This window comes from Cordyceps militaris, assembly GCF_000225605.1.
Source record: "Cordyceps militaris CM01 unplaced genomic scaffold CCM_S00004, whole genome shotgun sequence".
NCBI lineage: Eukaryota > Fungi > Ascomycota > Sordariomycetes > Hypocreales > Cordycipitaceae > Cordyceps > Cordyceps militaris.
Genome location: NW_006271972.1, coordinates 2,217,314 through 2,235,451, shown reverse-complemented (window position 1 = coordinate 2,235,451; position 18,138 = coordinate 2,217,314). Strand labels below are relative to the sequence as shown.

General features: G+C 54.7%; 6 protein-coding genes across 6 annotated transcripts; 4 read left to right on the top strand and 2 right to left on the bottom strand.

Annotated features, from left to right (window-relative positions):
- Nucleotides 1-260: 260 nt before the first annotated feature.
- CCM_05698 (ubiquitin thiolesterase) lies at nucleotides 261-2,432 on the top strand (the record flags this gene model as incomplete). Its single annotated transcript, XM_006670842.1, has 3 exons — nucleotides 261-848; nucleotides 935-1,056; nucleotides 1,085-2,432. The coding sequence occupies 3 exons, from the start codon at nucleotides 261-263 to the stop codon at nucleotides 2,430-2,432; spliced, it is 2,058 nt and encodes a 685-aa protein (XP_006670905.1).
- Nucleotides 2,433-2,977: 545 nt separating this feature from the next.
- CCM_05697 (glutamine synthetase) lies at nucleotides 2,978-5,219 on the bottom strand (the record flags this gene model as incomplete). Its single annotated transcript, XM_006670841.1, has 4 exons — nucleotides 2,978-4,020; nucleotides 4,087-4,557; nucleotides 5,076-5,150; nucleotides 5,204-5,219. The coding sequence occupies 4 exons, from the start codon at nucleotides 5,217-5,219 to the stop codon at nucleotides 2,978-2,980; spliced, it is 1,605 nt and encodes a 534-aa protein (XP_006670904.1).
- A 1,641-nt stretch (nucleotides 5,220-6,860) lies between these two features.
- Nucleotides 6,861-9,373, top strand: CCM_05696 (2-methylcitrate synthase; the record flags this gene model as incomplete). Its single annotated transcript, XM_006670840.1, has 4 exons — nucleotides 6,861-6,905; nucleotides 6,997-7,547; nucleotides 7,620-7,806; nucleotides 7,946-9,373. The coding sequence occupies 4 exons, from the start codon at nucleotides 6,861-6,863 to the stop codon at nucleotides 9,371-9,373; spliced, it is 2,211 nt and encodes a 736-aa protein (XP_006670903.1).
- A 712-nt stretch (nucleotides 9,374-10,085) lies between these two features.
- On the top strand, nucleotides 10,086-11,745 carry CCM_05695 (uncharacterized protein; the record flags this gene model as incomplete). The annotated part of the gene is made up of 4 exons (XM_006670839.1): nucleotides 10,086-10,205; nucleotides 10,751-11,170; nucleotides 11,229-11,552; nucleotides 11,599-11,745. 4 exons carry the CDS (start codon nucleotides 10,086-10,088, stop codon nucleotides 11,743-11,745), a joined length of 1,011 nt encoding a protein of 336 aa, XP_006670902.1.
- A 312-nt stretch (nucleotides 11,746-12,057) lies between these two features.
- Nucleotides 12,058-14,031, bottom strand: CCM_05694 (uncharacterized protein; the record flags this gene model as incomplete). Its single annotated transcript, XM_006670838.1, has 4 exons — nucleotides 12,058-12,699; nucleotides 12,760-13,143; nucleotides 13,210-13,676; nucleotides 13,830-14,031. The coding sequence occupies 4 exons, from the start codon at nucleotides 14,029-14,031 to the stop codon at nucleotides 12,058-12,060; spliced, it is 1,695 nt and encodes a 564-aa protein (XP_006670901.1).
- Nucleotides 14,032-14,692: 661 nt separating this feature from the next.
- Nucleotides 14,693-17,046, top strand: CCM_05693 (uncharacterized protein; the record flags this gene model as incomplete). The annotated part of the gene is made up of 4 exons (XM_006670837.1): nucleotides 14,693-14,810; nucleotides 14,883-15,036; nucleotides 15,110-15,833; nucleotides 15,889-17,046. The coding sequence occupies 4 exons, from the start codon at nucleotides 14,693-14,695 to the stop codon at nucleotides 17,044-17,046; spliced, it is 2,154 nt and encodes a 717-aa protein (XP_006670900.1).
- Nucleotides 17,047-18,138: the final 1,092 nt, after the last annotated feature.

Genomic DNA, 18,138 nt, shown 5'->3' with positions numbered 1-18,138 from the left:
AAATACTTTGTTGAAATAGTTTGGATGCGCATATATTTCAATCGCTCAGCTGTGAACCACCTCTTTGGAAGTCAAAGTTCATCTGTGCCGCTCGGGAGCAGCCGCAGCTGTTTGTTGAGGAAGTCGGAGAAAATCACCACGCAATCGCCGTTGCGACTTGGGATACGCGTACCTAGGTAGAAGCTGTGTCTCCCATCCAGTTGCCACCATTTACGGTCATCAGCGCGCAAGTCTACCAGTAGATCGTTGGGCGAGCGACCATGGGCCAGCAACGGCCATCCTCGCAAGATCCGTTCATCGATGACGCCTCGGAGCAGCTTCCAAGCCAGTTTTACCTCGTCGACGCCGCAACGGGCGAGTACCGACAGTACTCAGCCATGCCTGGATATTCGCCGTCGGACCACGGCGCGACCGCACACGTGGGAATGCAGGCGGCAATTCTCCCAGAGCCGGTTCCCGCGATGATGCCTGTGCCAGTGGCCCTAGCAGTTGGGGCAGGGGCAACGAGCACTGCAGGAGCGCGGGGACACCACCTCCACCACCAACGTCAGGAGCACCAGCACAACCGTCAAGACCACCACCACCATAACGCCTACATCGACCTTCCAAATATTAACCCCCCAGTTGCACCACCGCCTGCGACGTTATTAGCAGCGGCGCACCCGCAACTCGACTACCACCATCGCCATCTCCCTGTGCAGCCTCATCCGCGCACTCACCATCCCCCTTCCCTCCACAGCCATCCCGTGCACCGCTTCCCAGGCCGCCCACTCACCATGGCCACCACCGATGAGCACGGCATGGCCGCCCAACAAGAAGCGGCCAGAGCCTATCAGCCAAATCTCGATGTAAGCAGGTGATGCGAAGAGTCTACCTCTGTCGTCTTCTTTCTCTGGCCACAGCCGTGAACCATCACTGACCACCAAACACCCAGGGTCCTAGCATCGGCGATAAGACACCCATTGAGGCCATTGTAGAAGAGTATGCCAAGGCGGATCCAGTATACGTCGAAAAGACAATGGCACGTACTTCCACGCCCGCAAACACCCCGCCCGTGTTTATGTTCTAACAATGAAAAATCCAGGCCCTACCTCAAACCTACGGCTCATACCGCCGCGTCAAGGGCGATGGCAACTGCGGATGGAGAGGCATGTATTGGTCCTCTCCATGGAACCTCCTGCTCTCTGCTAACAATCACCACTCTCTCCACAGCCATCGGTTTCTGCTACTTTGAAAAGCTCGTCGAGGCCGGCGACGCCGACCAGGTCGAGGGCGAGGCAGCCCGCCTCATGAGCATGAACCACTTCCTCGGCACTGTCGGCGGCTACGACTACTATGAGGACTGGGCCGATGAGGCCATCGGCCTGCTCCGCACGCTCGCAGGGTGTGTGACCGACCCGGCCGCTGCCCATGCCCTCGTCCACGACCGCTGGACAGACCCGGCCACCAGCAGCGCCCTCATCTACTACCTGCGCTTGCTTGCCGCCACCCACCTCAAGGCGCACGCGGACCAGTATGACCCCTTCGTGCCCGATGGCCAGGGCATCCGCGCTTACTGCAGCCAATCGGTCGAGCTGCCCGACCGCGAGATTGAGCAGCTTGGCATCATTGCTCTCTATAACTGCCTCCTGAAGCCCCTCGACCTCGTCCTCGAGATTGCCTACCTCGACCGCAGCCCCGGCGCCCAGGTCAATACCTACCGCTTTCCCGAGGAAGCCATTACCAAAGACCCGGCCGTCCTCGGGCCCATGATCCAGCTACTTTACCGCCCTGACCACTACGACATCCTCTACCGCCGGCCCACGGTGGTGGTGGCCGATATCATGGTCAATCGCGCCACGGATGTCTATTCTCATACCCCCATCAATAGCACGCACAGTAGTCTAGGCGCCTTTTCGACGGCCGACTTTGGCCTCCTGGCATCTCTCCCGTCAGCGTCCCCATCCGGCATGTCGACCTTGACCTCCCCAAACATCATGCACACGCCCGCGCCGCCGTCCTCCTCATGTGGCTCTTTTGTACCAGACGGACAGTGGATGCCGCCGCTTCCCACGCACGCCGCCTCTTCGAACGCGCCGATTGTACAACGCGGCCGGTCCCATCCCGCTGCCGACACTCTGCTCACGTCCCCGGGCCCCAAGGCGCCACCACCTCCAGCGACGGCGACGGCGACGGCGCCCGAGGCCGAGTGCAACATTCGCTTCACCAAGATGCAGTACAATTACGAGGAGGATAGCAGCCGCGCTGCTCTCCTCGGCCTCCTCCCCTTCAACGTCACCACCACCACCTTCAAGAACAGCGTCTGGAACCGAGCACACTTTGGCAACCCCGAGTTTCGCCCCGAGCAGTGGCGCCCAGGCGACGACGGAGCCGACGACCGCACACGGAAGAAGAAGGGTAGTGGTGGTAACGGCAGCGCCAAGGAAACGTGAGAAAAAGAAAAGATATAATGTCTCGGGGTTTTTTTTCGGCTATATGCACGCACTCCGCACGCCGCGAGCACGTCAAACTGTCTGCCAATCTACGTTGCGCCTTGGCAAGACATGAGCGTTTTTTTTCTCCCGTTTTTTTCTTTCTTTTTCTTATTTCAACGGGGCGTCGGTGATTACTAGGTATGCAGCAGATTGGGGAAAGGTGGGCGGCGGCGGGCGGCTGAAACATGGTTGCGTTTTCGTATGGCATGAGGAGAGACTTTCTTTTTTCCTTTTTTTTTCCTTGTTTTAATACATATGAGCAAGTTGGAGTACGCTTATTGATTTTCATAGATTGCTGTTTTCTGCGTCACAAAACGATGCTTATCACGGCAAGGCATGCGTGTCACTATGGTTGACGATTTGCAAAACTGCATCAATAGACCATCGAAGATTGTAAAGAAAAAATTGAATACACGGCTAAAATCAAAATTGCCACCCTATTTCATGTCCAAATCCGCGTTCTAGACTGTTTCGATATATCGCTTCATTTCCCTAGTATGCAGTTAGCAATCGTAGTCGACATTGAGGTAGGTCATCATGGCATGTAGGACGAGGAGAGGGACATACCAATCAGTGACGGCTTCGTCGTATAAGCGAGCTTCGTTTTCGCGGGTGCCGCCAAAGTGATCGACAAAGTCGTCGCCAAAGACTTGGCGGGCGATGCTGTCCTTGCGCATGAAGCGCTCCGTCGCCTCCTTGAGGCCCTTGGCCAGGCGCTCGCCCATGTCGGCGTCGCCGCCTACATCTTGGCCCAAGGCGAGGGGCGGGCAGGGAATTTCGAGCTTTTGTTCGACGCCGCGCCAGCCGCAGCCGATGATGGCGGCCATGACAAAGTGCGGGTTCGTGTCGGCGCCGGGGACGCGGACCTCGAAGCGCGTGGCCGACGGCTTGGACGTGGGCGGCGAGAGGAGACGAATCGAGGCGGCGCGGTGCTCGAGGCCCCAAGAGACGGTGACGGGCGCCCAAAAGTTTTCCACCAGGCGTTTGTACGAGTTGATGTTCGGCGCAAAGAGAGGCATAATGTCGGGCAGGCCGACAAGGATACCGGCGAGGAAGTGTCGGCCGAGGTCGGAGAGGTGGGCAATGTCCTTCCACTGCGCATTCTCGTCGGGGGTGTCGCGGGCAAGCAGATTCTTGCCGTCCTTGTCAACAAGAGAGACGTGCACGTGGCCACTGTTTCCAGGCAGCCCTTGCTTGGGCTTGGCCATGAAGCACGGAATAATACCATGCTGTGCTCCGACGCTTTTTACGACGTATTTGAAGAGACTGGCGCGGTCGGCCATCTCGGCGGCCTCGTCAAACTCGAGGGCAGCTTCAAAGACGCCAGGGCCCGACTCTGTGTGCCAGCCTTCGATGTTACAGGCAAAGTTGACGCAGCTGTCAAAGATCTCGTAGTAGTAGTCTTTGTTGTGGACGGGACGGCTCAGAGAGTAGCCAAACATGCCCTCTGTGAGAGAAGGTAGCTGATCGTGGGGGTTTTGTAGCAAGAAAGCGGCGGGGGATTTGGAGGAGTCGGGCGTCTTGAAGGTGTAAAACTCGTACTCGGCTATGGTAGGCGGTCAGTTGAATCAACTCATATTCTTGCAAGTGCGAGCAGGTCAGGGGAGCATACCACCAGCCATTGCACCGTAGCCATTACTGCGGAGGCGCTCGAGTTGTTCTCGCAGCAGGCCACGTGGGCAGGCGCATATGGGCTTTTTGGTTTCGGGGTCGACAAAGCTGATGAGAAAAAAAGGAATGTTGTTTTCCCAGGGAATTCTCCGAAATGTGGACAGGTCGGGGATGGCAAGTATGTCGCGGTAGCCATTCTCAGCATTTGAGATTTTGAGCTCGCGCATGTAGGTTTTGTCGTGCATGTCCCAGCCAAAGATAACGGAGCAGAAGCCAAAGCCAGCCTCGGCGACGGAGAGGAACTTCTTCTTGGAGATGACCTTGCCGCGGAGGATACCGTCAACATCGAGGCCGGCGAGCTTAATGCGGTTGTCGTTTTCGAGCAGCTTGGGCAGGTCCTGGGCCGTGAGGGCCTTGGGGTTCGGTGTCGTCATGGCGGCGGGGACAAGTGTGCCAGAGAGACAGGCGGCAGCTGTAGCAAGGAGGCGATGGGAATTTCAGGGTCGACAAATTTGAAAAAAAGGAGGAAGAAAGTCTGGGGAACTTGGAGATTAGGGGAGAATGGGGAAGGAGCAAAGGCGGCGGCAAGGAGTCAATAAATGGAAGAGCTGGACGAGTAGCTAGGTTGCTTGGCGGCAAGGTAAATGAGGCAGGTAAGCTGAGCTTTTGGAGAAGGCGGGGGAGCGACTGCGGGCAGATGCAAGGTTACGCTTTAGCTTGAAAGTGGGATAAGGTGGCATTCAGGGTCGGCGGGCATGGGACGTGAGGCGCGGTGCAGAGCAGTATAAAGAAGTGTCCGTTGTGTGGATAAAGAAGGTGTGTTGGGGAGAAGGGTCTTTGTGGTTTTGTAGTCTTGTCTCGCGGCAATTGGTCACAAGATAAGATTGGAGGTGATGCTAGTGAGGCTGGTGAGGCTGGTGAAGGCGGCAAAACGTTTTGTCGAGGTCGAGGCAGCGCGTCATGGCACCAAGGCTGGGTACAGGTAGGTACCTCCTGCCTCTGTACAGTGGTACGTCCTCGTCTCAGTACTTCGAGCAATGCGGTTCCAGAGCGCCGTTATCGCACCTGTAAATTGATGCAGATATTATATTTTCTTACTCGTGCCTATATTTACCTACCCATGTAACTACACATTGCGGCTTCGCCCAATCCTCTGTACTTTTTGCAACATCACTGCAAGTGCCCTGCAAGTCGCTGCAAGTCGCTGCAAGTGCGGTCCGCCGGGTGGATCCTCAGTGTTGGAGAAGTTGACAAGGCCTTTGTCCGCTTCTTCCCCCAGCACCAGCAGGCTGACAAGGGCTCATGATAAGGAACCTCGAGGCAGCGCGGCAAAGGCACTACAGAACAAAGATGCGATATTGCTTTCCTGTAAAGCATTCTTTTGCATGACTCTGCTCTCTTTGATACTTTCATGCAGCATCCTATTGCGCAATGGCTGTGCCAATGGATCGCGTAGTACTGTGCACGTTGGTTGTGTCATCCGGGACTCATCACCAACCATCAAGGGTGGATTGGTGGGGGAGGGGACCGCGCTGTAAGGCCCGCCTGGGACGAACTCTACCAGCGCGCTCTAACCAGGTAGAGCGCCCAACATGATGCAAGTCCCGCAAGTTCGCGGGCATATGTATGCACAGCAAAGGCGCCAGTGGCTTTCTTATTCCTTCCCATTCCCTACCCTACCCAAAAATCATATTCGATAGATTGTCTTTGTACCTATAGCCATGGGCCATTTTGGTAGGACAGTTATGCACGAAGCACGTTGCCGCGCTACCGTCCACTGGGAGCCGCGCTCGCTCCCGGGCGGCGCGCACCGCTCCAACTTGGCTGGGGTACCCCGGTGAAGCCCCCGTCTTCGGCGCTGCTCACCATCCAACGCTGTTGAGGTGCAGGAATAGTTGCCAGTGCAAGTGCCATGGGAATTCCCGTCTACTTTCATGATGCGATTCTTTTGCGTGATGCAGATGAACGCGCCCATTGCCGCGCACAAACTCGTATGTCGAGTAATGAATCGGCAGTCGCTTGGTAGCGAACGGCTTCACCTGCTCAGTGACGGCACTGACTTTTCGTCACGAAGTCTTGCTGCTTGTCTGACTCGCAATCTGTCCTTTTCTTCTCCTCCACATTCTCGTTCATCATGTGCCTCCCTTTCGATTCGGGCCTATCCCCGCACCATTCCCGTCATCCAGATCAACCCCGCGTATTCCGGCCACCACTCCAGGGTAGGTGAGCAGACAACGGGGAATGCCCATCGACCAATGAGTCGGACAGCTATGCAGCGACAGAAAAAAGCGCCCATGACGTAATCGCTCCAAACTCGATACATTTGCAACGTGAAAGGACCGACAGATAATAGGGCGTTTCTGAAAAGGCCAAGTTTGTCGCGACCTCGATACGTGTAAACGGTATACCATTACGAACAGCACCTCAAATGAAGCGTGGTGCGCCTTTGGGCTTGCGAAAAGACCAGCGAGGGCAAGGAATCATTTACAGCACAGAAACTATCAGTATATCAACTGTACAATATCATAATAGCCTACCGTGCGTCTTGACGACAGTCTCTGACAGCATCCACTTCACATCGTGCTTAAACGCAAGGCACCTGCTATTGCTATGATACGTCTATTGGTGTATTGTAAATTTATATGATCCCTTTGTTGGGGAGGACTATGCTGGCCTCTTCCGAAGAACCCGGGCCGTCAAAGTCGGTCCATTTCGACGTCAAAGAAGCCATATTAATATTGCCTAAACACTGATTAATGACGGCAAGTCCTCGGAATGGTCGTTGGAACGCCTGCAACTTGGCAAGCGAGTGTGCTGTCAGTTACTAATATTTTGCTGTTTCCTGTCTCCTCTATCTGCCCTCGCACCTAGTACATATATAAGCTGGGTTGTGCGAGTTTGCTGGGCTTAGGACTCGGCAAAGATCGGGGGCTGCCCTGGTGGATTTGGCTGGTCAACTCGGCTATATTCACCAAGCGGCAGTCGGTCGGGCTGCCGTTGGCCCCAGGTCCAGTCCCTGAGTCCCAGCAAACGCAAGTGGATTGGCAATGCACATGTCAGGGTCAGATTCGCCCGGCCGTCCGCTCCAGCACGTAGAGCGGCCTACAAGGAGCCGGGAGAGGTTCTGCGCGATGAATTGGAAGATGATGAAAACCCGACCTCAAAGCTAACGGCAGAGGCCACGGTTGGAGAAATGGCCAATTGTTTGAAAAGAAGAAAAATTAGAGCAAAAACCTGGCCACAGCCATTGGCCAATTGCGTGCGCCGCTCAGCCGGCTTCCCTCGGCTGTGTCTGGCACCCACCAAAATCCGTGTCGCCGAGCCGACCCCAGGCTCTTTGCGGCCGGGGCGAGCGCATGGCGGTCACTGGCATTCCGGCGAGAGGGAAAAAAAAGTCTCGCATACTCTGACCGAGCGCGACTTCATCTCTTTCCCCCCTCCATACCTTTTTTTTATCATTGTGTGTGTGTGAGTGCCGCCCAACACGCACCTTTCTCCTCTGTGAGTTGTCCCCTCCAGCACTGTCACTACCAGCAACCACCCTGTCTCGGCCCAGCCTTGCCCGCATCGCACCGACCACCGGCTAACCCCACGTTTCTCTTCTCCAGAGATCGAGATAGCTGCATCATCTCTCGTCCTTGTCCCAACACGCACCATATACAACCAGCACATCATGGCTATGAATCTGAGAACCTCTGCTCGAGCCATTGGCTCCTTCAAGGTACGTCATGGGTCAACGATGGCAACAAGCCCACCCGCACTCGCGACAAACAAACAAACAACCCGCAGCGTTCTGCCCGCCGCACCCACATCACCACCACCCAACCCAACCGATTTGCTTCTCGCTAACGCTCCTTCAGCCCCTGGCCCGTGCCGCTCTCGGCGGCGCCCGCGCCTATGCCACCGCCGAGCCCGACCTCAAGGCGACGCTCAAGGCCGCCATCCCCGAGAAGCGCGAGCTGCTCAAAAAGGTGCGCGCCCACGGCGACAAGGTCATTGGCGAGGTCAAGGTCGAGAACACGCTCGGCGGCATGCGCGGCCTCAAGGCCATGGTCTGGGAGGGCTCCGTCCTCGACGCCAACGAGGGCATCCGCTTCCACGGCCGCACCATCAAGGAGTGCCAGCAGGCGCTGCCCAAGGGCACCTCGGGCACCGAGATGCTCCCCGAGGCCATGTTCTGGCTGCTCCTCACCGGCCAGGTCCCGTCGGTGGCCCAGGTCCGCGTCTTTTCCCGCGAGCTCGCCGAGCAGGCCGCCATCCCGGCCTTTGTCTCCAAGATGCTCGACGACTTCCCGCGCGACCTGCACCCCATGACCCAGTTCGCCATGGCCGTCTCGGCGCTCAACTACGAGTCCAAGTTTGCCAAGGCGTACGAAAAGGGCCTCAACAAGGCCGACTACTGGGAGCCCACCTTTGACGACAGCATCTCCCTGCTCGCCAAGCTGCCCACCATTGCCGCCAAGATTTACCAAAACGCCTACAAGGGCGGCGGTGCCCTGCCTGCCGAGGTCGACCTCAACCAGGATTGGTCTTACAACTATGCCGCCCTCCTCGGCAAGGGCGGAAAGGAGAATGAGAACTTTCAGGATCTCCTCCGTCTCTACCTCGCCCTCCACGGCGACCATGAGGGCGGCAACGTCTCAGCTCACGCCACCCACCTAGTCGGTAGCGCGCTGAGCGACCCCTTCCTGTCGTACAGTGCCGGTCTACAGGGTCTGGCTGGTCCTCTTCACGGGTACGTTGCTCTCATTCAAAAAAAAGGAGAAAAAAAAAGACTAACCTTGTACTATAGCCTCGCTGCCCAGGAAGTCCTCCGCTGGATCCTCCAGATGAAAGAAAACATCCCCGCCGACCACACTGAAAAGGACGTCGAGGACTACCTCTGGTCCACGCTCAACTCGGGCCGCGTCGTCCCCGGCTACGGTCACGCCGTCCTCCGCAAGCCCGACCCGCGCTTCGAGGCGCTGATGGACTACGCCGCCGCCCGCCCCGAGATTGCCGCGGACCCCGTGTTCCAGCTCGTCGAGAAGAACAGCCGCATCGCGCCCGAGGTGCTCAAGAAGCACGGCAAGACCAAGAACCCGTACCCCAACGTCGACAGCAGCTCCGGCGTCCTCTTCCACCACTACGGCTTCCACGAGACCCTGTACTACACCGCCACCTTTGGTGTCTCGCGCGGCCTGGGCCCCCTGGCCCAGCTCATCTGGGACCGCGCCCTGGGCCTGCCCATTGAGCGCCCCAAGAGCATCAACCTCGCCGGCCTCCTCAAGCAGGTTGAGGGCAACTAAGCAAAATTGCATGGTTGGGATCGCTGGTGGGGCCATGATGACGGAATATATTGGCGACTATGTCTGTAGCAATTTGATTCTTCTTGAAATACTCTGCGCAAGCATGAAGAGGGAATAGAAAATAAAACGAAGATTTTTTTATTTGTTTCGGTCCGCATATATCTAACTACGATAGCGATGGTTTTCGAGTCAAGGCCAGTTGCCCCACCCTGTCCCCGTTGGAGCGACAAGCGGGCCCCTTGACGTCACGGACAGCGAGACGACTTCGGCCGAATCTTCCTACGTAGGGGAGCTACAGTGATGAGGCGGCCACATATATTGATGTGCGCAGCAGAGAAGCAGCTATTGAACAGGTATTTGAGATGATGGGTGGGATTCGTTTGCCAACAATGGAACCTGTGAATAGCTGTTATTAACGCAAGCCGAAAGAAGTAGAAGCTTGAAGAGGTAGAGAGCAGCGAAAGAGTCATCGGTCCTGGCTTCGCTAATTTTGACTGTAGGAGCAGTAATAATATGAAAAACAAAAACGATACCGGGGTTTAGTTTCTGTATTTGCCACTAAAATATAAAAACTTCTTGGCGACTGTACACGTGTAACTGCAGCACTTTAGGCAGCAGCACCGTGGCGCTGACATTTTGCAACAGGCTACCAAGCTTCTGTCGTCCATAGAAAAGATTTTCCCTCTTTAACATCATTTCAAAGAAATCGAACATGCTAGAGACTTTGGACAAGAGCATCCCCACTCTGCTATTTGTGTGCTACGTGCTTCTACAAACGATTCTACAAATGCGACGGTCGAGCTCAAGACGAAACCCGGCACGCCGCTGTCATGTCAGCTGAATACGTCCAACCCTCCACCATTTTCTCTCATGTCTTGAAATAAGGATGACATTCTGGTTACGTGTCAATACGCCTCCGCAAGGCTTGCTGCAGGTTGTCGTTGGCAGCCCGAGAGCCAACCACGTGTTGGTCGAAAGTCCGCCGCAGAATGAGGCAGCTGGGTACAAGTCGAAAATGAGCCGGTGATTGGCTTATTGCTGTCCATTCGGAACCCTGTCAGTTTTTCAAGGTAACGCCAGTCTGTCGCGCGCGACTGCTGTCAGGTGTGCCACCTGAATGTTGTGACGACGGCCAGCGAAGTAGAGAAGCAGACAGTTTACTTTTAATAGACTGTCCCATTATTATGTATTGCTTCTCAGAATGGCCTTGTTCAGGTGGGACAGTCACAACTGCTGGAGTCTTTGCATCATAAAGACCGAGCGACCCCCTCGCGCCACTTCACTCGACTCACCACCAATTTCTCAAGCCTAGAGTCCCTCAACTTCCTTTTCTAGAGCACTTCTTTTTTGAGCCTGTCATAAAGACTAGCTTTACAGAACCCAACAACCCAGATCGACACCCACTCCACTGAACTCTTGACGATGCCTCTCTTCAACTGGTTAGGGCCGGGGGAAGGGGAGTCGCTACGAAAGTTATATTCTAGGGCCTTGACTCTTGATGAATGGGCTACCAAGGGACTATGGAGGCACATCTTATCGAAGGCATTCCCTCTTGAAAAAGGTTTCCTCGTCCTAACGGAAGCGCCACCAATCCAAGCAGGAAGCCTTCGGCGTGTTGATCTCATGGTGGAACGATCTGGAGAGGATAACCTGTGTCCAATAATCCTATGGGGTGAGGCAAAGAAAGCCAATTCGCTGGGTTTCGATATGGCAGAAGTCGAGTCTCAAGGCTTCACAGCGGGCATGGAGCACTTGATGTACGACAGGACTGGACGCACCGCCGTCTGGGTTATGACGGTATTCGGGCCGAATGCCAGAGTCTGGGCTTATTTGAATGAAAAAAAAAGATGTGCAGGTTGGACAAGGCCGGGAAGAAGATGTATTCCTGTGGCCCATTTTCCCCGCCAATTGGGATTGTGGCAACAAGCATACATATCTCAACGTGCGAGGCAATGAAGTCGTATTTGAGTGGCTTTTGGAGCATATTCGGCAGAATCAGAGACCAACCGAGGCATACGTGAAAGATTTTGTCCATGGAAGGATTCCAAACATCTTGATCGATGCTCAGAGCGCGATGCAAGTGGATGTTTTGAAGGTGGAGCAACAGGGACTCGTCTGCCGGCTTTTTGATGGCGGTTCGATCAAAATATTCCCAAATGACTGGGTCCCATCGTTTGTTGTATATGAAAACACCAAGCGGCGATGTTATCATTATTATGAGATAGAGGAACGGCGCTGTCACCGGTATTGGACATGGAGTACGACTCCAACTCAGCTTTAGGCTGTGTCAAAGATGGACTCTCTACAAGTATCAAGTCGGCGAAATTCGCGATGGATTGAATACGAGAAAGATGCACAATGACAGTCAATAAGAAAAAAAGAGGAAGAGGAAAGAATTCAGAAATGCAATAAAGAGACACAAAGAACTAAAAAGTCAAAGAAAAAAAGCCAAAAATGAGAAAGAGGCGAACAGGAATGGGGAGAAGAGATAGAAAATAAGAAAAAGAAAATAGGAAGATAACTAATACAAAGAGGAGTCTTTCTATTTAGCGTTCTGTTTATTTTACGAATGTAGATGTATAGAATTGTTAACATACACATCTAAAGCCACCTTCGGAACTAGGATTCGAAGTCTTGACCAACGCACCGGCACATGCCGGAGCCAGCTGCCACTTAATGACAATTTATACAACTACGGCCAGGAACATGTCGGCGCGGGTAGACCAGAATTCCACTGTGCCTCGCATGTCATGATGCCTGATTTCTTCACCCTCGTCCGCCGTACCCTTTCCATGCTCTGAAATCTCGGTCGACCGATCAAAAAACTGGACGATATGGCCCCCGATTGCATATTTTTGCAACGGAGGTTTGTAAGAAATTGATGAATAGTGAATGCTCACAGGGCTATCAACGTGCGCAACGTCGTCAAACCCGAGCCGGCACTGCCCAAGAGATCTCTCTGTCCCATTTCTGTATCGTAGCAAGATTCCCTTGCATATAGAGGATATGCTATCAGAAAAGACGTCTGCCGCAATTACGTTTTCCAGGGGTGCCGAGGAAAAGTAGGCGAATTTGAATGGTGGGATTGCCAACGGTTCAGTTGAGTCGTGGGATGTAATCTCTACATCGCCCTCCCTGGGGTAAGTCGCCGCCACGTCGATGCCGGCGTAGCGAAAAGTAGTGGCTCCTGGGCAGGGCGGATTTGTCTCGCGGTCTCGTACATTATAGAGCAGCAATGGCCGCCCGCTAGTTCGGCTGACCGAGTCTTGGACCCTGCCGCTCATTTTGTAGCCTACTTCGATCAGGCCTTGTCGTTTCAAGTCAACCTTTTTTCATCAGTGGTTAGATTCTTTACTAAAGGGTCCAAGATGACAATCTACACGTACCAGAACAGAAGGGCTCAGCTTTTGGCCGGAGGTTGGTAGGTTGTTTTGGTCGTACTGAAGATGACGCAAGCCAAATCCGAGCACAGATTCGGCCGGCGGCAGAGGAATATAGATCCAAAGTGCGGCTTTTCGCATACCTGCAGTAAATGTTTGAAATGTTTGAATTGCGTTTGGCACAAGCCTTGTATGGGCATGCACAGCCGTGATGTACCCGGCCACAAAAAAAAAGGTTACTCCGAAACAAAGACGGGTGTCCAGGGCCGAGAAACGTGTGTAAGTATGTTCCGGGAGAAGATTTAGCGAAGTTTGAAGTTTAATTGGTCTCGGCGTGTTCCAAAGGACCAAGTTGACATTGTCCGGAACTGTAAGGCGGCAAAGGCCATACTATTCCCAAAGATTAGCAGGTTCTTCTTGGACGCTTGGGTAGGACGAGAATAAAGGATAGTATACCATAAAACTTATAGTGACAAATTTGAGTCTGGAAGGCTTTTCTAGTATGTACAGCTCATAATCGGAAATTTTAGCTTCGGCAACTTGTGCTTCTGAGGCTGGGACGCGAGAAATCTCCTTGACACCACTAGAATCGAGGGTGATCTGAACTAGATTCGCTTCATCATCATACTCTGACTCAATAACGGGTGCCTCGCGGCGCGACCAACTTCGGATATCGCTTAAACGCCGAGACTTCAAAGGGGACACCTGTTCCGTGTGGGTGAGCGTTTGTGCTTGCTCCAAGACTACGGCATATCGCCACGATATATGAAATGCTGTGTAATCGATAATGTAACGCAGAATCTCCATAGGGAGTCGCCCAATACTCGGCACGTTCCAACTTTGGACCGTATCGTAGATGTATTTTGGGCTGCTTTTGTAAGGGAGACGCAACGGAGAACAGCCTCTCCACGGCCGTGCTGCCACTGATGTGACCCACAACCTAAAGAGTTTGTCTCTTATTTTTCCGTGGCTGCTGTTGATGAAAAGATTGAAGCAGTCGGCATGTATCGTGGCGGTTTCCCCGCTGGCGAAACAACGGCGGCAATTTGGGAACTTGCAATGTGCCACAAACTTACTGCGGCCTGTTTGGGCGTAGCCGTGGCTGGTGACGCATTGCGCATCGTTGGCGTCGACCCTACCGTCGAAGTGGTGCAAAGAGACCATGCGTTCGTCAGGCTGGAAAGCCTGCTGGCAGGCGCCGCAGTGGCGATGAATATGGGCGTGGTGGCCGACACTGCCGTCGTACATGTCTCCGGGCATGCTCTTGGCAAACTCCATGCCGACGCTCCTCAGACAGGTTTTCTAGCTGAGTAGGGAATAAGGGAGAATCGAGGGCGAAGTTGGAGGTGGATGGATATCAGGAGGTAGGGAAGCAAGTGCGACATACCAGGTACCTACCTAGGTACCTATGTACCTACATACCTACGTACCTAGGTAGGTACTTAGGTACAGGATCGGTACATACCTACTTGGGCGCCAGCCAAACTGGTATTTGGGTCATCGCCCAATAATAGACGAAATCGGCCAGTACTTTTGCATATGAATTAAAATAAAACTCGGTGTATAGCTTCTGCGCCAGCTGATACAGTGCATAGCTCGAATGTTGGTCGCCTGATGGCCTCGATAGACGAACTTTTTGGATCTAGGTACCTACACCCACTGTACCTACCTACCTGTACTTACGTACCTATGTAGTCGCCCTGGAGCCTGCAAACGCACTAGTCACTAGTAAACGGCACGGTATTCGGGAGCCACGGGATCGACAGCCATTCGGCCAACGAATGTGATTTCTGGGCCCCTTGACTTTCTTGGCCACTACATTGCCGGGAGGAGCAAGACTGGTTGTCAGACAGACGACAGAGAAGAAGAGCGAAGGAGTCAATTCGACAACCTTATATCAAAATCGCCAGCTGGTCTGACAACCCCCCAGAGTTTGGGCATGACATCGATTCCGCTGCTCAACGTCGACGCTTCGGCGGCTAGTTCGCCGCGCAAGCCCGAGTCGACGCTACGCTGCAACGACAAATACGTCATTGTCTACGATTTTTCCGACATTGGTGCGAATGACGATCCCGAGAGCGAGCAAGATTCCTTGTGCACATGCTGACTCTTGCCGTCTTGTTTCATAGACTATGACGTCGCCATCGAAGAGTTTCGCGAGCTTCTCCAGGACCTCGAGGAGGCTGGCCTGCACACCGAGGTACGCCCCGGCTACGACCGCTCGATTCTTGTCTTTGTCAAGGCCCCGCGACAGCTGCTCGGAAACTGGGTATACAAAGAGAGGTGAGCAAGAACACACGACCGATGAGTGCCACAACGACATCCCCTGGCCACTGTTTGCTGACAAGCTTTGCAGAGTCAAAGACTGGCTCTACTCCGTCACGCAGGTCCACCCCGGCGGCGACAAGGACTCCGTCGTCGCCGGCCGCTTCGAAGCCGAAGAGCTGCTCACCATGTACCACCTCGTCCAATGGCCCAAATCCCGGGGCGGCGCCGGCGTCTACCCCGGCCTCGGCAAGTGGTCCCGCGTCACGTCCTGCTTCCCCCTCCACGACGAGGCCGCCAACAAGGCGCTGCTGCGCCACCTGAGCAGCCGTCTCTGGCTCACCACGGCCGACTTTGACCGCGTGCGCGACCTCTTTGGCTCCAAAGTTGCCTTTTACTTTGCCTTTATCCAGCACTACCTTGCCTTCCTCACATTCCCGGCCGTGACAGGCGTCATGGCATGGCTATGGTTACCCAAGTACTCGCTCGCGTACGCAGTCGTCACGAGCGTCTGGTGCACCGTCTTTTTGGAGTACTGGAAGCTGCAAGAGGTCGACTTGAGCATCCGGTGGGATGTCCGCGGCATACGCAAGACAAAGGTCAACAGGCCCGAGTTCAAGTTTGAGAAGGTCATTGTGGATGATAACGGCCAGGAGATTCACTACTTTCCCAAGTGGAAGCAGATTACGCGGCAGCTGCTGCAGGTACCGTTTATCGCGGTCGCAACGGTGGCGCTCGGAGCCATCATCTGCGCCGTTTTTGCTGTCGAGGTCCTCATTTCCGAGACATATACTGGCCCTCATCAGTTCTACCTGGTAAGAATGCCGGCGGCGGTCGTAGGGTGCCGTTCGAGCGGCTAACACTGCATAGGAATACTTACCAACCATAATTCTCGCCGTCGCGATTCCCTACATCAATTCGTCTCTCGAGGGCGTCGCCCAGGCCCTCACCGCGTTTGAGAACCACCGCACAGCCGACGCGCACGAAATCGCCTACACGCAGAAACTCTTCATCCTCAGCATCATCACCAACTATCTCCCTATCCTCCTCACCGCGTTCGTCTACATTCCCTTTGGCGACGCCATAATCCCCCATCTCAAGCGCGCCGTCCTCGCCGTGCTGCCCAGCCTCGCGCACACATTTGCCACGCACTCGTTCCAAGCTGACGCGGACAAGCTGCGCAACGAAGTCATTGCGCTGACGCTGACCGGCCAACTCAGCAGCTTCTTTGAGGAAAACGTGCTGCCGTACCTCAAGCACAAGGTGACTGAGTGGCACCGCGTTTACCGGCGGGCGTACCCCAAGCACGCGATGCTGCTGACCATGGTTGATGACGACGAGGACGAGGCCGCATTTCTGGGCCGCTGCCGGACGCAGTCGTCGCTGGACACGTACAATGTGCACGACGACATGGCCGAACTCGTGCTGCAGTTTGGCTATCTCGCCCTCTTCTCGCCCGTCTGGCCGCTGATCCCACTTGGGTTTCTAGTGAATAACTGGATCGAGCTGCGGTCCGACTTTGCCAAGATCTGCCTCGAGCACCAGCGTCCGCACCCCGTGCGCGCCGACGGCGTCGGGCCCTGGATTCTGTCCCTGGACATGCTCACCTGGATCGGCAGCATCTCGACGGGCGCAATTGTGCACATTTTTGGCGGCAGCGATGGCATCAACACAAACTGGACGACACTACCAATCACCATATTCATCAGCGAACATATCCTGCTGCTGCTGCGCGCCGTCACGCGCTGGGTGTTTGAAAAGTGCGGCTCGGAGCAGATTCGGCGGGAGCGCGCCGCCCAGTACGCGCGTCGGCTGGCGTACCTCGAGGAGATTGAGGCGAACAAGCGCGCGGGCGTGCATCTCAGCGTTGCGGAGCGTGAGCGCCGCAAGTCGGTCCTCGTGACGGGGGACGAGCGGTTCTGGACGAAGCAGGTCGAGGACGGCGCGAGCGCGGACATGGGCATCAAGCTCATGTCGCTGGCAAGAGAGTGGGAGCAGAGTCGAGGCATGAAGCCCAAGAGTAGCTGATTGAAGCAGGACCCACGTGTCATTTTTCAGCATCTTTTGTTCTACTAGACAGGGCAAATGCTCTCTTAAAGCATTTATTCATTTTGAACTCTGCGCTTCGTATTTACATTGTTTCGGTCCGAGGATGGACACAGAAGTTGTTTTCTACTGCCATGACAATTGCCAATGCAAAGGAAAAGCAAAGGAAAAGAAGAGGAAAACGCAAAGGAAAACGCAAAGGACTCGTTTGCACATTCCATGGCAAACATGTTCCCTGACAATGAGTCGTCTGTGCTATGCTTGTCCCCTCCCAGCAAGGCAAGGCTCGTTCGAGTTGCTATCGGTTAGTTGGAGCCCGCGAAGTGACTGACTCTAGTTAATGACAGTTGAGTAACGGTCAGCCTAGCCTAGCCAAGTGACTTTGCCACCGTTCGCCTGTCTATACGAGCACACCACGGTAGCTCCGGCCGGGGCTCGAGAGCGCCGCTCGCCGTGCGCACAGGGTTTTGGCAGCCGCCATCCGTTGTTGCTTTCGTCATGAAAAGGTTCGCGTGGGCGGTGGTGGGGTTGGAAATGTCCAACATTACTCGATGAAAGGAACTATGGCCACCCTGCTGGAGACAGGACTAAACCATCAGACGACAAGATCGCACATGGACCTGCGGAAGGTGAACTTTCCACCCGTGTGGTTTGTGCACATGTTCATGCCGCGACCCAGATCAGACTGGCCTGCCGAACCTGCCAACCGAATTTACCCTTTGTGGTGCCTTGGTCCGGCCGGCCGGCGTCCGGTGGGCGCGGCCAAAAGTCTATCTGGCGTGCTGGGCATCGAGCGCCAAGTTTTTGCGCATGAACAAGACCAGGATCATGGGCCCAGAGCCACGGGCCTAACTAACTAGCTAACTAACGTTATTCACTTTGCCTCTCTCTCGCTCTCCCTTCCCCTCTCTGTCTTTGCGTGTGGAGTCTGTTCTTGATGGGACGCATAATGGTTTCGCAGCCTTTTGCCCAACATTGCCCAACACATACCCCCTTCATCTCCTCATGCAGGTCCTGTAATTCGTACCTGGCAACAGCCTCGTTCGATACAAAGGATGCAAAGGGGGGGGCCTC